The sequence below is a fragment of the Panulirus ornatus genome, chromosome 8 (genome assembly GCF_036320965.1).
Source record: "Panulirus ornatus isolate Po-2019 chromosome 8, ASM3632096v1, whole genome shotgun sequence".
Lineage (NCBI taxonomy): Eukaryota > Metazoa > Arthropoda > Malacostraca > Decapoda > Palinuridae > Panulirus > Panulirus ornatus.
The window spans coordinates 2,941,160-2,960,765 of record NC_092231.1 but is presented as its reverse complement, the minus strand read 5'-3'; the positions used below and the strand labels follow the sequence as shown (position 1 = coordinate 2,960,765).

Genomic DNA, 19,606 nt, shown 5'->3' with positions numbered 1-19,606 from the left:
GAAGACACATTAATGGTGATAGATTCAGGTAGGAAACTGCAGGAGTTGGTGTTTGCTTTTGGGAGAGTATGTGAAGCGAGGAAGTTAAGAATGTGAATGAAATCAAGATTATTAGATTTAGTGGGGAAGAGGGACAGGTTATATGGGGTGTGAGTTTTAGTGGAGAACATTGAGAGGAAGTGAAGTGTTTTAGATTTCTGGGAGTGGATATAGCAGCATATGGAGCAATTGAATTGGAAGGAAGCCATAGTGTTGGGGAGGGAGCAAAGATTCTGGGAGCATTAAGATATGTATGGAAAGAGAAGTCATTATCTGAGAAGGCAAAAATGGGTATGTTTGAAGGTTTAGTGGTTCAGGTGATGTGTGGATGTGATGGTTATGGATGAGGATTTTCACAGGAGGGTGGATATGTTTGAAATGAAATGTTTTTTGAACAGTAAGTGGAGTTAGATGGTTTTATTAAGTAAGTAATAAAAGGTTAAGAAAGGGGTATGGTAATAAGATTATAGTTGAGAGAAATGACTGAGGAGAGGTTGACAAAGAGAATACATGTGTCAGAAGTGGATGGGGCAAGTAGGAAAGGGTAGACTGCACAGGAGATGGAAGGATAGATTGAAAAAATCTTTTGAGTGCTTGGGTCCTGAACATGCAGGAGGTGAAGTGCATGCACAGGAAAAAATGAGTTGGAGAACATGGCATAGAGGGGGTCATGTGCAGTCATTGGATTGAACTAGGGCATACGAAACAGCTGGGGGCAACCATGAAAAGTTCTGTGAGGCCTCATTGTGGATAGAGGGCTGTAGTTTTGATGCTTTACATATGGCAGCTAGAGAAAAGATGTATTTGAATGAGGCCTTTCTTTGTTCCTCACGCTACCTCACTAACACTGGTAATGGTGAATAAGTATGAAAAGAATTCATTTTGTTGATAACTGCCTTTACAAATGAACATAAGTGAAATCTTCGTGAACCATAGCATAAGAAGTTGTAACTGGAACTCTGTTTTGTTGTGGTTCAAAATAGAAATTGACTGCTTTTTTGATGGGGCATTGTATGAAACTAGAGCAAAGTGGGGAGATAGTGGTCAACTGCTAAATCATGATGAAGCAACAGAGGTTTCAACAGTTGTTTGTAGATGATGCTGTATTGCTAACTGAATCAGATTAGTTGAATAGAACTGTGGGCCACTTTGATGATATATGCAGCACAAAGAAATTCACAGTGAATGTGAGTAAAAATAAGACTTCAGATTTTGACAGAGTTGGGATATCAGTGTAATATCAGTATGAATGGTGAAGGATTTGAAGTTATGGATGAGTTTGTCTTTCAGGGAGTAAATTTCAGGAAGAATGATAGTGGAAAAGTAAGAGTTTGCAGTTTAAGATTTGCAAGGGAGGAAAACTGGAGGTACCTTAATGCCTTAGTGAGTAGAAGAAATTCAAGTGAAGAGCTTGTGAGAAGCTTCCACCAAAGATTACATATCCCAGATTGTATGTATGGATGTGAAACATTATTATACATAGGTCAGGATAGGTTTAAAGAGCAGGAGAGATGTGTATATTTCTTGGTGTATTTGTAATTGCAAGGGTAAACAGAGAAAAGATTATGTAATTACTTATTTGTACAGTATGAAGAGATACTTTTATGCTTATGGGGGCCCATCTCTTGCACATCATCTGCTTCCCTGTAAGTAATGCCCATACATGCTGACATCTGCAAGGTGTGAGGTGGGCAGGTGAGAAAGGGTGTTGACTGGTGGGTTGATGAAATTAAGTTGCTAATGAAAGAGAATTAATAGGCATTCCTTACAGGGGAGAAATTGTAAAGAGTGAGAGATGACAAGAGAAAACAGCAGAAGGTCAAGAATAAGGTGCATCCCTCATTCTCACCGACACACTTCCCACCTACCACACACTTCTCTTGTACATGCTGGGATGTATTAATGTTATTCACAAGGAAAGAGTTTGAGTGAGATATATACGATAGAAAGCAGCAGGAGGTCTAGAGGAAGGTGCAGGAGCTGAAAGAGAGGAAGTGTGAGAGTTAGAGTGAGCAAGTATCAATAGATGTCAGGGTTGGAGGTTGCTAGTTGGCTGAACTGTAGGCCATTATCAGCAAGTAAATGATACTTGAGATGTGAGAGGCATTTACCTAATCAGAAGGTAGGAATCTGAAATTTTCTCATGGCTCATAGGACATTGCCCAGGCAAGGAAAAATTTTTCATACTTCAGAACTTGCATTTTTAGACCATGAAGATTGATATCTTATGATGTGTCAGGTGTCAGACATACGAGGGAGGGTTCAGTGGAACACCAGGAATGGAGGCGCATGGTGGCTATACCTTCTGTGGCTTGGCTGCCCTCACCCTCCTACATGCACACCATCTCTGTCACACTCCAGCACTCTTGGTAAGGGAACACAACTTTTATTTTTGTTGCTTCACTGCTGTATAACAATGTGCACAAAAATTTTAAAGCAATGAATGTCATTATATATTTTGTAATGTGAACTGGCATTAATAACAAATGATGTATAACTTTTGAGAAGTTGATTTGTATAGCCTTAGAATTATGTGCTTCAGTGTCTAGAATTTTCTTTTTCTTCTTTCATGGATGTTTGCCATTTCCTGTGTGAGCAAAGTAGTCAAGAGCAGATGACAGAGCCTTAGAGGAGAAAAATCCTCCTTTAGATTTTTTTCTTTTTTAGGAAGTAATAGAGGAGGGGATGATTTCCAGAACTTTCTACCACCCCTGTTAGCTTTCTACCACCCCTGTTAGTTGCTGTTTCTAACGTGAAGGGACTACATGGGCAGTACTCTTTCTCCCTTATCCCAAGGGACGTATCAACACAGCAAACTTTCCTGTAAAACACTAGTCCAATTGCAGTCCAAGTAGTTAATGATATCTTCAACCACTCATGGCTTCACAATAAAATCCTTAACATCCAAAATCTTGCCAACATAATACCAGTCTTGAAGCCCTCCAAAGCACCCAAATCCCCCTCCTCTTACCACCATGTATCATTTCTGTCTTCTGTGTCCAAACTATATGAAAAACTGAACCACAACAGAATCAAGCAAAGTATCTTACTCTCACATATACATGACTTCAGGCCAAACTAGTCCACTACCACACTATGAACTTCACACAATATATCCTAGATAGCTTCAGACTACCACAATCCCAGTTCAGCACAATACTGTACTAGTGGCAGTTGACATCAAAATAGCATTTGACACTGTCTCTGACACATTTTAACCCTCCACAACAATAACAAAAACTGTCTGACCAGCTTCATTGATGACCACCATGCTGGAGTCATTTGAAAGGCTTCACTTCAAGAACCCTTAGACTCTACAACAGTTTCACTTGGAGCAGTTATTTCTCCAGTCCGCTTCAGTCTGTTCCTGCATACTCCTTTCATACTTAGATGACCTACATACATCCTTATATTTTTTTATTTTTTTTATTTTTTTTTTGCTTTGTCGCTGTTTCCTGCGTTTGCGAGGTAGCGCAAGGAAACAGACGAAAGAAATGGCCCAACCCACCCCCATACACATGTACATACATACGTCCACACACGCAAATATACATACCTACACAGCTTTCCATGGTTTACCCCAGACGCTTCACATGCCCTGATTCAATCCACTGACAGCACGTCAACTCCGGTATACCACATCGATCTAATTCACTCTATTCCTTGCCCTTTTTTCACCCTCCTGCATGTTCAGGCCCCGATCACACAAAATCTTTTTCACTCCATCTTTCCACCTCCAATTTGGTCTCCCACTTCTCCTCGTTCCCTCCACCTCCGACACATATATCCTCTTGGTCAATCTTTCCTCACTCATTCTCTCCATGTGCCCAAACCATTTCAAAACACCCTCTTCTGCTCTCTCAACCACGCTCTTTTTATTTCCACACATCTCTCTTACCCTTACGTTACTTACTCGATCAAACCACCTCACACCACACATTGTCCTCAAACATCTCATTTCCAGCACATCCATCCTCCTGCGCACAACTCTATCCATAGCCCGCGCCTCACAACCATACAACATTGTTGGAACCACTATTCCTTCAAACATACCCATTTTTGCTTTCCGAGATAATGTTCTCGACTTCCACACATTCTTCAAGGCTCCCAGGATTTTTGCCCCCTCCCCCACCCTATGATCCACTTCCGCTTCCATGGTTCCATCTGCTGCCAGATCCACTCCCAGATATCTAAAACACTTTACTTCCTCCAGTTTTTCTCCATTCAAACTTACCTCCCAAGTGACTTGACCCTCAACCCTACTGTACCTAATAACCTTGCTCTTATTCACATTTACTCTTAACTTTCTTCTTTCACACACTTTACCAAACTCAGTCACCAGCTTGTGCAGTTTCTCACATGAATCAGCCACCAGCGCTGTATCATCAGCGAACAACAACTGACTCACTTCCCAAGCTCTCTCATCCCCAACAGACTTCATACTTGCCCCTCTTTCCAAAACTCTTGCATTCACCTCCCTAACAACCCCATCCATAAACAAATTAAACAATCATGGAGACATCACACACCCCTGCCGCAAACCTACATTCACTGAGAACCAATCACTTTCCTCTCTTCCTACACGTACACATGCCTTACATCCTCGATAAAAACTTTTCACTGCTTCTAACAACTTGCCTCCCACACCATATATTCTTAATACCTTCCACAGAGCATCTCTATCAACTCTATCATATGCCTTCTCCAGATCCATAAATGCTACATACAAATCCATTATATACTTAGACAAATTCATAATCATATCACAACACCCTCTCACCTCTGTAACAACAACAAACATGCAGCAATAGAATACACAGTTGGAACCATATTTCACAGAGAAAATATTTGCAACTCCATGGAGGTCTTCAGTCACCTTTTTAACCCCAGGTAGACATGAATCCAAGCATTCAGTCACCCTTTTAACCCCAAGTAGACCCCCCTCCCTTGAAAACCATAATTTACCCAATTAGAAATAAAACATCTGCCCCTGTGTAACACTTCAGCAACCCCACTGACATACGTGAGTCACACACTCCTATTTACACTTAGGACATCACCTATATGGGCCTTGAATAAAACTTTACAGAAGAGGATGGATGTGTTGAAATTTAAATGTTTGAGGACAAGATGTGTGAGGAGGGTTGATCAAAGAGGAAATGATAGAGTAAAAGAGAGGTGTGTTTGTAAGAAGAGTTTTTATGAGAAAGCTGAAGAAGGTGTGCTGAAATGGTAAGGACATGTGGAAAGGATGAGTGAGGACAGGGTGAGTAAGAGGGCATACACATCACCAAGGAGGTGGAAGGATGGAATGAAATATGCTTTGGGTGGTTGGGGCTTGAAGAAGTAGAAGGATGTTAGTTATGCAAAGGATAGAGTGAATAGGAACAATGTTTTGTATGCTAAGGCATATGAAGTGGTTGATGGAAACCACTGAATGGTCTTTGGGGCTTGGTTGTGGAAAGCGGCTGTGCTTTTGGTGCATTATACATGATAGAGAGTAGATGTGAGCAAATAAAGCCATTCTTCATCTGTTTCTGGTGATATCTCCTTGATATGGAAAATGACAAACATAAACAGTAGGGGCATTCATGTCTTTCTGACATGGAAATTTTAGTTAAGAAAATGTTTACCCTTTCCAGCAATATTCTCCTAACTGAAATTTCATATTCTTCAACATACTTCATTACATTTGTTTGCATTCACATTGAAAGTTGCTAATTTATGGTATATTTTATCTCACTGACTTTTACAACTCATCAGAAACATGTGGGCACATGTATGCTGATTTTATGTTATGTTTTATTTGAATTCTCTCTTGATTGATAAACTCTCACTTTACCATTATTGAAAACTTATAACAACAATGGTGAGTGTAACTTTAGACATTCATAGAAGCTTTGAATCAGTTACATAGTGCCAAATCAATTGCAGCTTGACCTACAGTCTATAATGATATAGATGAGAAGGTCCTTATGCATCTCTCTGACTGAAAAAGCTGTTCTGTTTGATTAGAGTAGGTTTCTATATCTGATCTCCTCTGATATCAGAATGAATATCCTTTTTTTCTTTTTCTCAATTTGTCATTATTTTTTTTATTCCAGAGATATTTCAGTTTGTGGCAGAATGTGGAAGAGTGATAATCTTTGGCTGTATATCAGTTTTCTATAGAACACTTTTCTTTATCCAGAGATGGGCAGCAAACCGTCAGATGCGTCTTGAGGGTGGTTTTCAGGGTCGTACCAACAAATTGGTGGATGGTTGCTACTCTTTTTGGCAAGGAGGATTATTCCCAGTTGTACATATGCTTCTTAGTCAGGAAGGTAAGATACCTTTTTTCCTTTCATATTTTACTCTCGTAGGACAAAAATAAACATGCAGGATCCCCCAGCCAATTTGATTACTGACCATCTCTTCACTTAGTGTTGAAGACCGCTTAGGAATACCCAGGACACTTGCCTAGGAATTCTGCATATTGATTTGACAACTGCATAAGTTATTCATTTACCTGTTTAAATAGAAGTAAGTCTTTCTGAAAATTAGTTTAGTTTTAACAAGTATACACAAGGGAAAAGCTGTAGGTATGGAAGGAAGGTAGTTTAAGGGAAAGGAGCAAATTTGAATTGAAGTGCAATGTTGGTAGAAAGTGGGAAGGGCAATCTCTGAAGGAGAATGTGAAGTGTTAAGATGTATACAGCCATGTTACTTATAGCTCTGTGCAGTGTGGTAATTTCTAGTTGTATATTAGAGTTTTTAGACTATTGATTGTTTCTTTTTGAAGATATAAGTAATCCCAGTGGAGCTGAATGGATGTTTAGAGTCATGAATGAAAAAGAATGGAACAGGATTGATTCATTGGAAATGAAATGCCAGAAGATAGCATATGGTGTGAGGAGGGTTAATTGTGAAAGGAATAGGGTAGTAGTTAGTTAGCACAGTCTGGTTGAGAAGGCTGACGAGGGTGTGCTGAAATAGTTTGGATATACGAGGTGGAGGATTGAAGAAACATTGAAAAAGAGGATCTATATATCACAAGTGGAGGGAGTAAGAAGGAGGGGAACACCAGTAGATGGATGGATGGATTGAAAGAATTTTAGAGATGTATCAGTTAACTAATTGGCATCTGCAAAATACTATTTATAATAGGCCTGTTAGGGTTATATTGAACATCATTCTGATTAAGTGTGAACTATATTTAGGGAGCCTGATTACAGCTGCTCGTAAACTTTTATTTCAGTAGCCCTCTGTTTGGAAAGCATTAGTTGATATTAAGTAGTTTGACAGAGGAGGTTGTAATAGCCATGCATAAAATTCTTTCACTCGTCTTTGATTATATATATACTAGATGACAGTCTGCATACTATTTTTTTTCATACTTGATTGCCATTTCCCATGTTAGCCAGGTAGCTCCAGGAGCAGATGAAGAAAAGCTGCATCTGCTCGCAGTGATTCCCAAGCTGTCATGTAAAATGCACTGAAACCACAGTCAGCCCCACAGACCTTTCCATGATTTACCCTGGATGCTTCATCCCCTGATACAGTCCATTGACAGCACATTGACCTCTGTATACCACATCGTTCCAGTTCGCTGTATCCCATACATGCCTTTCACCCTCCTGCATGTTCAGGCCCAAGTTGCTCAAAATCTATTTCGCTCCATCCTTCTATCTCCAGTTTCATCTCCTCGTTCACTTTGTTCCCTCCTTTTCTGACTCATACTCTCTTTGTCAACCTTTCCTCACTGATTATCTCTGTATATCCAGACCATTTTAGAACACATTCTTCAGCTCTCAACTACACTTTTTATTTCCATATGTCTTCCTTACCCTTTCATTACATACTCTATCAAACCACCTCACACACACATATTGTACTCAGACACTTCATTTTCAACACACCCACCCTCCTTTGCACAGTCTTTTCTATAGCACATGCTTTACATCCTAATAATAATGTAGGGACTGCTATAGTATTGGGACTACTAAATCTTCACATATACCCATTTTTGCTCTCCCAGATAATGATCTCTATTTCTACACATTCTTCAGTGCTGTCACAACATATGCTACCTCACCCAGCCTCTGGCTCACTTCCACTTCCGTGGCTTCATTCACTGCCATGTCTACTCCCAGTTATCTAAAACACTTCACTTCCTCCAATTTTTCTTCTCAAACTCACACCCAAATGAACTAGTCCCTCATCTCTGCCAGACCTGATAACCTCACTTTTATTTACATTTACTTCAATTTCCTCCTTTCACACACCCTTCCAAACTCAGTCACCAACTTCTGTGCTTTCATACTTGAACCTGCCCCCATTACTGTATCAGTCTGCCTCAAGCTATCATGTGGTCAGGCTGTATACAGAGAATTATGACTTTACTGATTAAATAATTTCCCAGTCCTTACAGTCAAAATGGCATCAAGTGATAGAGGAGTGAAAAGAAAGTGTGTGAACTCTATATTGTGTTACTGTATAATGTATTAAAAATGGCACATAGGTTATATTTGATTCAACGGAATTTCGGCAGTAGCAAACATCCCCTCCCCCTATTAGTCCATTAAATCGAGGGTTTACTATACAAACTAATGAATATATGTGACATCTAGGGATGTGGAGAAAACAAATGACAGGGTTGATAGAGATGCCTTGTGGAAGGTCTTAAGAAGATATGGTGTGGGAGGAAATCTGCTTGAAGCAGTGAGAAATCTGTAGCAAGTGGAGATGGAAGGATAGAGTGAAAAAGATTTTTAGTGATGGGGCCCAAACATGCAGGTGTGTAAAAAGCATGCAAGGAATGAAATGAAATGGAATAATGCTTTTCGGGGTAAACCATGGAAAGGTCTGTGGGGCCTGGTTGTGGATAGGGAGCTGTGGTTTCGGTGCATTATACAAGAGTGCTTAGAGAATGGATGTTAGCAGATTTAGCTTTTCTTCATACGTTCCTAACACTAACTTACTAATGCAGGAAATGGAGATTGAGTATGAAAAAATATATAAAGATGTTTTGGAAGGAAGTTAAAAATGAGTTAAAAACAAGAAAACAAATAGAATTATCGGTGAAGGGTGCAAAAGGAGAAGTGATAACAGATAGTCATGAAGTGAGGAGGAGATTGAGGGAGTATTCTGAAGGACTGTTGAATGTGTTTGATGATAGGGTGGCAAATATAGAGTGTTTGGGATGGAGTAATATCCAAAGTGAGTGAGTAATGGAGAGTGGTTTGGTGAAGAAAGAAGAGATGGCGAAAGCCATACAAAGGATGAAAAGATGGCTGGAGTGGATGGTACTGCCACTGAATATATTAAGAAAGGGTTGACTGTGCTATTGATTTGATAGTTATAATTTTCAACATATGAATGGATCATGGTGAGGAGCCTGAGGACTAGCAGAATGAATGTATAATGCCACTGTTTAAAGGCAATTGGGATAAAGGTAAGTGTTCAAACTACAGATGTATAAGTTTGCCAAGAGTACTTGGTAAGTTGTATGAGAAAGTGAGAGCATGCACAGAGCATCATACTGGAATAGAGCAGTGTGATCTCATAACTGTGGGTCAGGTGCCTGCATTGAAGAATGTCAGAAATGCTTTGAGAAACATATGGATTTGTATGTGACATTTATGGATCCGGAGAAAGTATATGGCAGGGTTGATAGAGATGTCTTGTGGAAAGTCTCACAAATATATACAGAGAGAAGTTTTTATCAAGGATGTAAGGCAAGAGTTGGAGTAGGAGGAGTTGATAGTGAAAAGTGAAGGTTGGTCTGCAGCAGGGGTGTGTGATGTCGACATGGTTGTTTAATTTGTTTATGAATGGGGTGGTAAGGGTGGTAAATGCCAGAGTCTTGGAGTATTCAGTTTGTAGGGGATGAGACAGCATGGGAAGGGAGTCAGTTGTTGTACATGTGTATGTATGTATATGTCTGTGTATGTATATATATATGTATACATTGAAGTGTATATGTATGTATATGTGCATGTGTGGACATGTATATGTACATGCATGTGTATGTGGGTGGGTTGGGCCATTCTTTCGTCTGTTTCCTTGCGCTACCTTGCTAATGCGGGATACAGCGACAAAGTATAATGAATGAATAAATAGATTTATATGTATGTATTATTTACTATTTTATTATACATAATTGCTGTTTCCTTCATCAGTGAGGTAGCGCCAGGAAACAGACGAAGAATGGCCCATCCACTCATATACACAAATATATACATAAAAGCCCAAATATGCACTTAAACATACACAGACAAATACATATGTACACATGTACATATTCATACTTGCTTGCCTTCATCCATTCCTGGCACTAACCCACCCCACAGGAAACAGCATCACTGCCCCCTGCTTCAGTGAGGTAGTGCCAGGAAAACAGACAAAAAAGGTCACATTCATTCACACTCAGTCTCCAGCTGTTATGTGTAATGCACCAAAATCACAGCTCCCTATCCACTCCCAGGCCCCACAGACCTTTCCATGGTTTACCCCAGACGCTTCACAGCATGTTGACCCCGGTACACCGCATTGTTCCAGTTCACTCTATTCCTTCCACACCTCTCACCCTCCTGTATGTTCAGGCCCCAATCGCTCAAAATCTTTTTCAATCCATCCTTCCAACTCCAATTTGATCTCCCGCTTCTCCTTGTTCCCTACACCTCGGACACATATATCTTCATTGTCAATCTTTCCTCACTCATTCTCTTCATGTGTCCATACCATTTCACCACACCCTCCATATGTCCAAACCATTTTAACACACACTCTTCTGCTCTATGTATTTCAATTAAGGGCCAGCCTTAATTGAAATATAGAGAGAATTATGAAACAAAAAGAAAAGACAAGGGAAAGTATTGACAAATTTTTGAGAAAGTGAAAGACCTGTCTTGAAATGTGCCAGGTCATAATTATTGGGAAACACATGAGAAAGTAGTGAGTTCCAAAGCTTCAACGTGTAGGAAAAGAAGCAGGTATCAAAACAGCTCACCCTTGAGTTACCAATGGCCACACAGTAATCGTTTGAAGCAGTAGCTTGTCAAGTATTTTGTGGTCCAGCCAGTGGTGGGGGCACACAAGCAGCAAGCTGTCAGGAGCAAAAACCAAAGTAATACCTATAGAAGAGGGAAAGTGAACTAACATTGCAGCATAGGGCAAGATGGTCAATATGGATGTTAGCCTGGGACAGTTTATAAGGCAGACTGCTTTCAACTTGACTTTGTTGATTAAGGATACAGAGCTAGAACTACCCCAAATGTGAGAGCAGTACTCCATACAAGAATCAGTCAATCCCTCATATAAACGGAACTACTGTTCAGAAGAGAAGTTTTGACATCTAAACAGGACACCCAGTTTCTTTGAGGCAGACGTAGCTATTCCTGTGTTGTGGGGTTTCTAAGAGAGAGTGGATGTTACAGGAATGCCAAGTATATTCATTGAGTCAAGAAGAGGAATTCCAGAACTGTCAAAGGAGAGACAAGAGTTTTGAGGAGTTTTTGATAGAGAAGTGGGTAGAGATTGGGTCTTGGAAGCATTAAACTTAAGATTTTGTGTACCCAACTGAGATATCCTGTCCAAGTCTTAGTTTATTGAGGAAGTTGTGTCAGGATAAGATGAAGATCGAGTGAGAGAAGAAGGAATAGAATTAAAGGATGTTGAGTCGTCACCATATGAGTGCATTGGATTATTTGTGGAGTAGAGGAAATTGTTAAAAAAAGGAGAAAAAGTGCAAGGGACAGGACAGAATGTAAAATAATGTGTCTTTAGTCTTGCCGGATGTTTGCCTCAATTTGTCAACTCTGTTTGTGTAGTAAAAACCATTCATGATGACTTTTACATTGCCCATTGTTTCTGCCCTTACTGTCTTGTGTTTATTTTCCCAAGTCACTTACAGACAACAATTTATTTTTTCAGATGCAGTGAATATCAGTGCTGAGCACTGGATGTTTCAGCAGGAAGCACTTCAGGAATACTTACTTATATGCTGTCAGCATATTCGAGGTGGTCTCATTGACAAACCTGGAAAGTAAGTATTACTGATACTATTTGTTAAAAGAAACTCAGCATATGATGGGGCAACAGTATCCAAGATAAAAGGGTTTAGCTGAATATGATAGCTGGTTCTGTGATAACTGTGCAGTTTCTATGTACACTGTTTAACTTAATATCAATATCTCTTATGCCCATTCCCTCTAGGATCTCCCATAAAGGGTGTAACCCCAGCATGAGTGTCCACTTATCCCTGTCCTTACATACCTCCCTCGTATACACCATTCCACACATTCCTCCCCATTTCTTTCCTACCAGTACTCTTCCATTCTGTTTCCCCATGTCAGAGGTGTTCTTCCTTTTACACTGACCCCTTAATCATTCTATTATACATTCTCCTTGTAAAACTCCTTCATTCTTTCCACATAACCACTGTTTCTCCACAGTTAATTCCCGTTGTATTCCTTGCTGTACCAAATCCCTTACACACCCTCTCATTTCTTTCTTAATTCCATCTAGTCATACACGTAATCCTCTCTAATAGTTCATTTCCACAGCCTTGATTTTTACCTTTGTGGCTCATCCCATGTCCATGTTTTGGCTACATAGGTCTGGGTCAGGAGGATTGTGCTGTCCCTTAGACCTTTCTTCACTTCCATACTTGCACTATCTACCCTTCCTTATTCTGTTAATGGACTCAATGACTCCTCTACCCTGTACTGATATCCCCCTTATCTCTCCTTCCATATCACCAAACTTATCCAAAAGAGTTCCCAAGTACTTTAAGTACTTCTGTTACCTTCTAAGCACCATTTACCTTCAGTTGCCAATGCATACACAGGTCATGAAACAACTACAGCCTTCTGCAACTCCTCTTCAGTCTCAGTAAACAACACAGCATCATCCGCAAACAGGCTTCTTGCTAGTTACCATACCTCACTACCACACTCATCTCTACACCCCTTTTCCCTTGTTTTGCTTTCATCTATTTTATCACTCCAACCATACATATATATGTTAAAGAGCCACAATGACAGCTGTGCCTCACACCATTCAACTCTCCATCTACTCTTACACATGCATTTACTATCACACCATCCTAGAGTTCTTTCCAACCCCATATATACTTAACACATACCTTAAAGCATCTTAGTCAGCTCTATCTAATGCTTTCTCCAGATACTTTTCCACAGTCATTCTCACTGTAAAAATCTGGTTTATGCATCCACAACCATTCATAAAACCCTTTGCTTCTCACTTATTCTTCATTGAGCCATTTCCATCTCTCTGTCCATCAACAGTCTTGCATACACTTTTTCTAGTATCCTTAACAGACTTATACCCCAACGTCAACACACCTGTTGCATGTCTCAAGGACCTTGAGTCTCCAGACTTTGATGTTATGTGGCTCGAGGTCTGTCTCCCTACTTCCACACTTTTCCTCTGTTTCGCCTATCGTTCTCATAATTCCACGAATTTTATATCCTTCTTTGACTATCTAAACTCCTGCAATGAAACTGTGACATCCTCTCACTCACATGCTGAGATCCTCTACCTTGGGTATTTCAGTGATCACCATAGAGAATAGTTGGATTTCTCCCATATAGATGGTGGAGGGATTGAAGTCCACACATTCTCCATTCTCAATGATTTGGAGCAAATTATCTCCCACCCTGCCAATATTCGTGACCGCAGTGATCACTCCTAATATTCTGGATTTGTTTTTCACCTCTAGTCCATCCAGCTGTAAATACTTAATCTCACCCCCAACTGGTTCATCTGATCACACTCTCATACTTGTATCTATTTGAATGGCACCTCCCACCCCAGCAGCCCCTTCTAAGTGTAAATACTGGCACCTGAACAGAGCTGACTGAAATAACTTACGTAACATCTTTTCTGACTTTCCTTGGATGAATTATTGTCTCATATGGTGATGCTTCTGCCTCTGCCAAATGCACAGCAGAGGTTATTGTTCCAGTAATGGAAGTATTTATCACCTCTTCCTCCAAGACAACCTCTTCATCCAGTCCATGGTTCAACTGTTCCTATTCTGAGGTGATTCAGGCAAGGGACTGGGCTTATTGGGCTTGGATAAACTCTTCTTCCTTTGGCTCCCATTCTGCTTTTATCACTGCCTGTAATCACTGCAAGCCCATTATCCATGAGGCTAAGTCTTCCTTTATTCAGTGGAAGTGTGATAGCATCTTAGTCATCCACTGATAGGTCTTTCTGGTCTTTAGCTAAAGACATCTCTAGCAACTTTTGTCGCTCTACCTTCCCTTCACTTTTCTGTTTTGATGGTACTATAGCTGTCTCTTCCATAGATAAAGCAACTTGCTTTGGTTCCTGTTTCTACTCTAAATTCACCTTGGAGGACTTTTAACATTCTTTCACCCGCCATGCTCCTCTTCCTAATCCTATGCCTCCTCCTGTAATCTCTTTTTGGACTGTCTGAAAAGCACTTCTTTCTCTGGACACAAGCACTGCTTATAGTCCTGATAGCATCAATCCCTGTGTACTGAAAGAGTGTGCCTCTGAACTTGCATTTGTGCTTGCTCATCTGTTTCATTTCATTTTCCTTGGAAGTATGCATTGATACATCCCATCCTTAAAAAGGGTGACTGTTCTGACTCCTCCGACTATCATCTTAGTGTTTTGACATCTCCCATTTCCAAAGTCCCTGAATCCTTCCTCAACTCCCATATCCTTAAACACCATGAAAATCACAGTCTTCTCTCTGATCACCAGTGTAATTTTCGCATGCAACTTATCTTGTACACTCAACAGATTTTTACTTCTATAATTTGAACTCTCCCCTTTATCCTCCTTACCTTTATGCAGTAGCAGTGAACATGCATTTCACTTATCCTCTGGAAAGGAAGACCACAGGGTAACTATTAATCTAAGGTATTTCTTAAATGTAATGTAAGCTTGGCTTAGTAACACATGAGGAAGCTGGTACACATTTTAAAGAAATTGACATTATTTTCCCTAGATATATTCTACTAAATTTGATGTGTTTGTATAATAGCAGTGCATAGTATATGACAAGAAATGTTATATTTTGTCCACAACTTTTACCGTAACAGTGCATTGAAATATTCAAGATGTTTTTGTATAATGCTCTAAAAACTTTGGTACAAAGGCTTGAGTGTCAGGTGAGTTGCATTTTGCACATGTTATTACTTCTTGTATGTACACCAAAAAATTTATAACAGTCCTGAAGAAGCTGGTACACTTTTAAGAAATTCATTATCATTTTCCCCAGATATATTCTGCTGAATTAGGCGTACTTCTTATATGGCAGTGCATTTTATATGATTAGACATGTTACATTTTGTCCACAACTTTTACAGTACAATGCTTTAAATTATTGTACATGTTTCTGTGCAGTGCATGTAAAAGTTTGGTGATAAAGTTTGAGTGTCAGATGAGTTGTGATTTATAACTTATTACTTTAATGTTTTATCGATTTGATAAATATTTTCTTTTTTGTAATGGCAGAACTGTAAGTGATTGTAAAGTTACTAGCTGCACCAGTGAGATGCAATGTTGTCAAGGTCAGGCAGGTGCCTTCACATTTGCTCAACAAACCTGTTTCATCTTGGTCATCTCTCACTGGTGAAAGAGTCAGATGACCTTAAAATCATCTCCATACAATATGAAGATAACTATTGAAGAGCAGTTCAGGATCATCTTCCTGGTCCTCTAAGTGTGGGTAAAAGCAGCTCTTTTTCCTTTCAAGGTAACTCATGAAAACATGCTATCATTTGTATAGCTGGAGGATGACTAATTCAAGGTAGGTATTATCTCATGCTGCCACCTCAGCCACCTAAGCTGAACGAATGGCCTTGAAATTGAGGCACGAAACTTAGTGTGTAAATATCCCTTTAGAGATGTCAAAATATACTGGAGATATTAAGGGTCTATATAATGGTGGAAAGAGGCAACCAATTCATGCTCAGTTACATTTGTAAATTATATTGTGAAAAGCATCCCAGCACATAAAAATGGAGTAATCAGGTCTGCAGTAATACTTTAGAGAATAAAAAGAGGATATTTAAAAAATATTTGTGAGAGCTCTTCCATGGAATAAGTACACAAACATTCAAAAGAAGCCTTGATGAATAACTGAAAATAGTTCTGGATCACCCTAATGTTGATAATTATACATGTGTAGCAGCAGTGAAAAAATGTACAGTATAGTGAATCAAGCAAGATACATAGTCAATATGAAGTGCTAGCCGTGCCTATTGGTAAGATCTCATTGAAGGCACTTGTAGGTACTCTTTCTGTTTGAGGTTTCTGTATGAAGTGTTTAGACATCATGTACATTTGTACATAATGTATATGTACTTATCATATGCCATATGCTTTTCTGTTAACGAGGAAAAAAAGTTCATTGGGTATTTGTATAACGTAAAAGACTTGACTTGTGTGTAATTTACAGGGGACCTGACTTCTATCACACTTGCTATACATTGAGTGGTATGTCTGTTGCTCAGCATTTCTCAACTGCTGCAATACACAAGACGTGTGTAGTTGGCGACCCCTCCAATGAACTAGTAAGTTGTGTAATGACTTTTTTTTTATACATTTTTAAAGTTGTTGCCTTCTCTCCTAGAGAAGGTTTGCAGTGAGGAAAGTTAATGCATCTCTGTCTGTCCCTTGGATGGTGGTTTCTTTTTTTTTTTTTTTTTTTTTCCATACTATTCGCCATTTCCCGCATTAGCAAGGTAGCGTTAAGAACAGAGGACTGGGCCTTTGAGGGAATATCCTCATATGGCCCCCTTCTCTGTTCCTTCTTTTGGAAAATTTAAAAAAAAATGAGAGGGGAGGATTTCCAGCCCCCCGCTCCCATATATATATATATATATATATATATATATATATACACACAATTTCCCACATTTGTGGGGTGGCATCCTTACAGCAAGAAGGATATTTTCCAGGACCATACAGAAAAGTAGTAAATACCTACCAGCAACACTAAATATTTTTACAAACAGTTTTATGTGCCTTTCTGGCTTTCCTATAAATAAAGCAGTCACTATCTGTACCAAACAGCAAAGACTTGGGACAGAATGACAGTTAACTCAGCAAGTGGGAAAGTAGAATGTGAATGAAAATAAAAAGGGGTAAATGTTATATGAAACAATGAATGACACAGAGATGGGGAGAATCAAGAAAAAGTGTGAAGTCTTTGTAGGGTGTGATAAACCACAAAGTTGTTATGTATTAAAAAAAATGGAAATAAGAAACCACCTCTGTATGGTGGTTTCTTATTTCCATTTTTTTTAATACATAACAACTTTGTGGTTTATCACACCCTACAAAGACTTCACACTTTTTCTTGATTCTCCCCATCTCTGTGTCATTCATTGTTTCATATAACATTTACCCCTTTTTATTTTCATTCACATTCTACTTTCCCACTTGCTGAGTTAACTGTCATTCTGTCCCAAGTCTTTGCTGTTTGGTACAGATAGTGACTGCTTTATTTATAGGAAAGCCAGAAAGGCACATAAAACTGTTTGTAAAAATATTTAGTGTTGCTGGTAGGTATTTACTACTTTTAAGTGTGAAGTTGGTCATTTATGAAAGTGTTTGGAAAGTGTCTTATATATACCATCTTTGTCTCAGTGCAGGAAAAGGTGCATATCATAAATGAACAGATAAAACTCATGATTGGATTTGCAGTGTGGTAGTGTATCTGTTAGGTGTTTCACACCCTAGGTAATTTGGAAGAATCTTATAATGTGGTGTGAGGTGGTTTGATCGAGTAAGTAATAATAGGGTAAGAGAGATGTGTGGTAATAAAAAGAGGTGGTTGAGAGAGCAGAAGAGGGTGTTTTGAAATGGTTTGGTCACATGGAGAGAATGATTGAGGAAAGATTGACTAAGAGGATATATGTGTCAGAGGTGGAGGGAAGGAGGAGAAGTGGGAGACCAAATTGGAGGTGGAAAGATGGAGTAAAAATGATTTTGAGTGATTGGGGCCTGAACATGCAGGAGGGTGAAAGGCATGCAAGGAATAGAGTGAATTGGAACGATGTGGTATACTGGGGTCAGCGTGCTGTTAATGGATTGAACCAGGGCATGTGAAGCATCTGGGATAAACCATGGAAAGTTCTGTGGGGCCTGGATGTGGAAAGGGAGCTGTGGTTTCAGTGCACAAATGTGGCCTTTGTTGTCTTTTCCTAGCGCTATGTCTCGCACATTTGGGGGAAGGGGGTTGTTATTTCATGTGTGGCGGGGTGGCGATGGGAATGAATAAGGGCAGACAGTATGAATTATGTACATGTGTATATATGTATAAGTCTGTGTGTGTATATATATGTATACGTTGAGATGTATAGGTATGTATATTTGCTTGTGTGGATGTGTATGTATATACATGTGTATGTGGGTGGGTTGGGCCATTTCTTTCGTCTGTTTCCTTGCGCTACCTCGCTAACATGGGAGACAGCAACAAAGCAAAATAAGTAAATAAATAATAAAATTCTTTGTCTGTATACAAATAGCAAATTAGAGGTTAAATGATCCACAGCATTACCAGAAATTCAGATTTCTGTTGAGATTGAGTTACACCATCCATTTGTCAAATTTGTCCATCTTTTTGAGCTAACTCATTGCTTGCCCTTTCATCATGTAGTTTTTAGACCAGCCATCAAATGTATTTAGGGGAATAGATGAACCCATGACATAATTTTAGTCACGGCAAATGTATGCACCAACTCAACAATAATATGTCTAAGAGAGCTTCATGAAACTTTTTAGTATCAAAACAATACTGTACTCCCCTACCCTTGGAGCAGCCCATTAGGTAATAGATTGTTGACAACAACCGCCCAGGATGGTACTACTGTCCTGACTGAGGAGCGTTTAAGTGGCGCTCTCCATGTTAGGACAGCTGGTTTTACTTTTTACCTCATCAAAATGGGACTACTGGGTTAGTCCTACCATCTTCTTACAAGCGCCAAACACCTAATCAGACCTTGTTTATTATTATTGTTATTACTTTTTCACGTAAGTACAAGTACTCTTGCCAATTCCTGTCCACTCATACATTAATAAGTATCATCATGACAGAGTTCGTCAGATCTATGGCCCTTAAGCCCCAGCATCATGAGTGCTAAGAATCTCTGGGTTTCTCCCTGACTCTGCTGCCAATGAGAGGGAGGGCTCTGGCAGCAGTAGTATCAGCCCCTTCCACTACCTTTCTCTCTCGATGAGACTATCCATTTTTTTTTTTTTTTCACTTTACTAACATTTGTGGTCTCTTAGTAACCTCTCCTCAGTTGAACACCATCTGTTTAGTACCTCTCCTAATATATTACTTCTCTCTGAGACATAGCTGTCTAATGTTGTTCTCACTATTCCCTTTTTCATACCTAACTATAACTTCCACTCACATTTCTGGTTCAAAGATGGTGTTTGTGCTTATTCCAACATAAGAATACCTGTTGCATGCCTCAGGGGCCTTGAGTCTCCAAACTTTGATATGTGGCTCAAGGTCAGTCTCATTACTTCCACACTTTTCATGTATTTTGCCTACTGCACTCTTAATTCTACA

The 19,606-nt window shown here is 39.5% G+C and overlaps 1 protein-coding gene across 1 annotated transcript in view; it reads left to right on the top strand.

Moving 5' to 3' along the window:
• Fntb (Farnesyl transferase beta subunit) overlaps positions 1-19,606 on the top strand; it is a 31,970-nt gene that overhangs the window by 9,128 nt on the left and 3,236 nt on the right. Inside the window, exons 5-8 of the mRNA XM_071663927.1 lie at positions 2,279-2,408; positions 6,230-6,362; positions 11,953-12,064; positions 16,481-16,595. Coding sequence (XP_071520028.1) covers positions 2,279-2,408; positions 6,230-6,362; positions 11,953-12,064; positions 16,481-16,595 — 490 coding nt within the window. The remainder of the gene's footprint in view (positions 1-2,278; positions 2,409-6,229; positions 6,363-11,952; positions 12,065-16,480; positions 16,596-19,606) is intronic.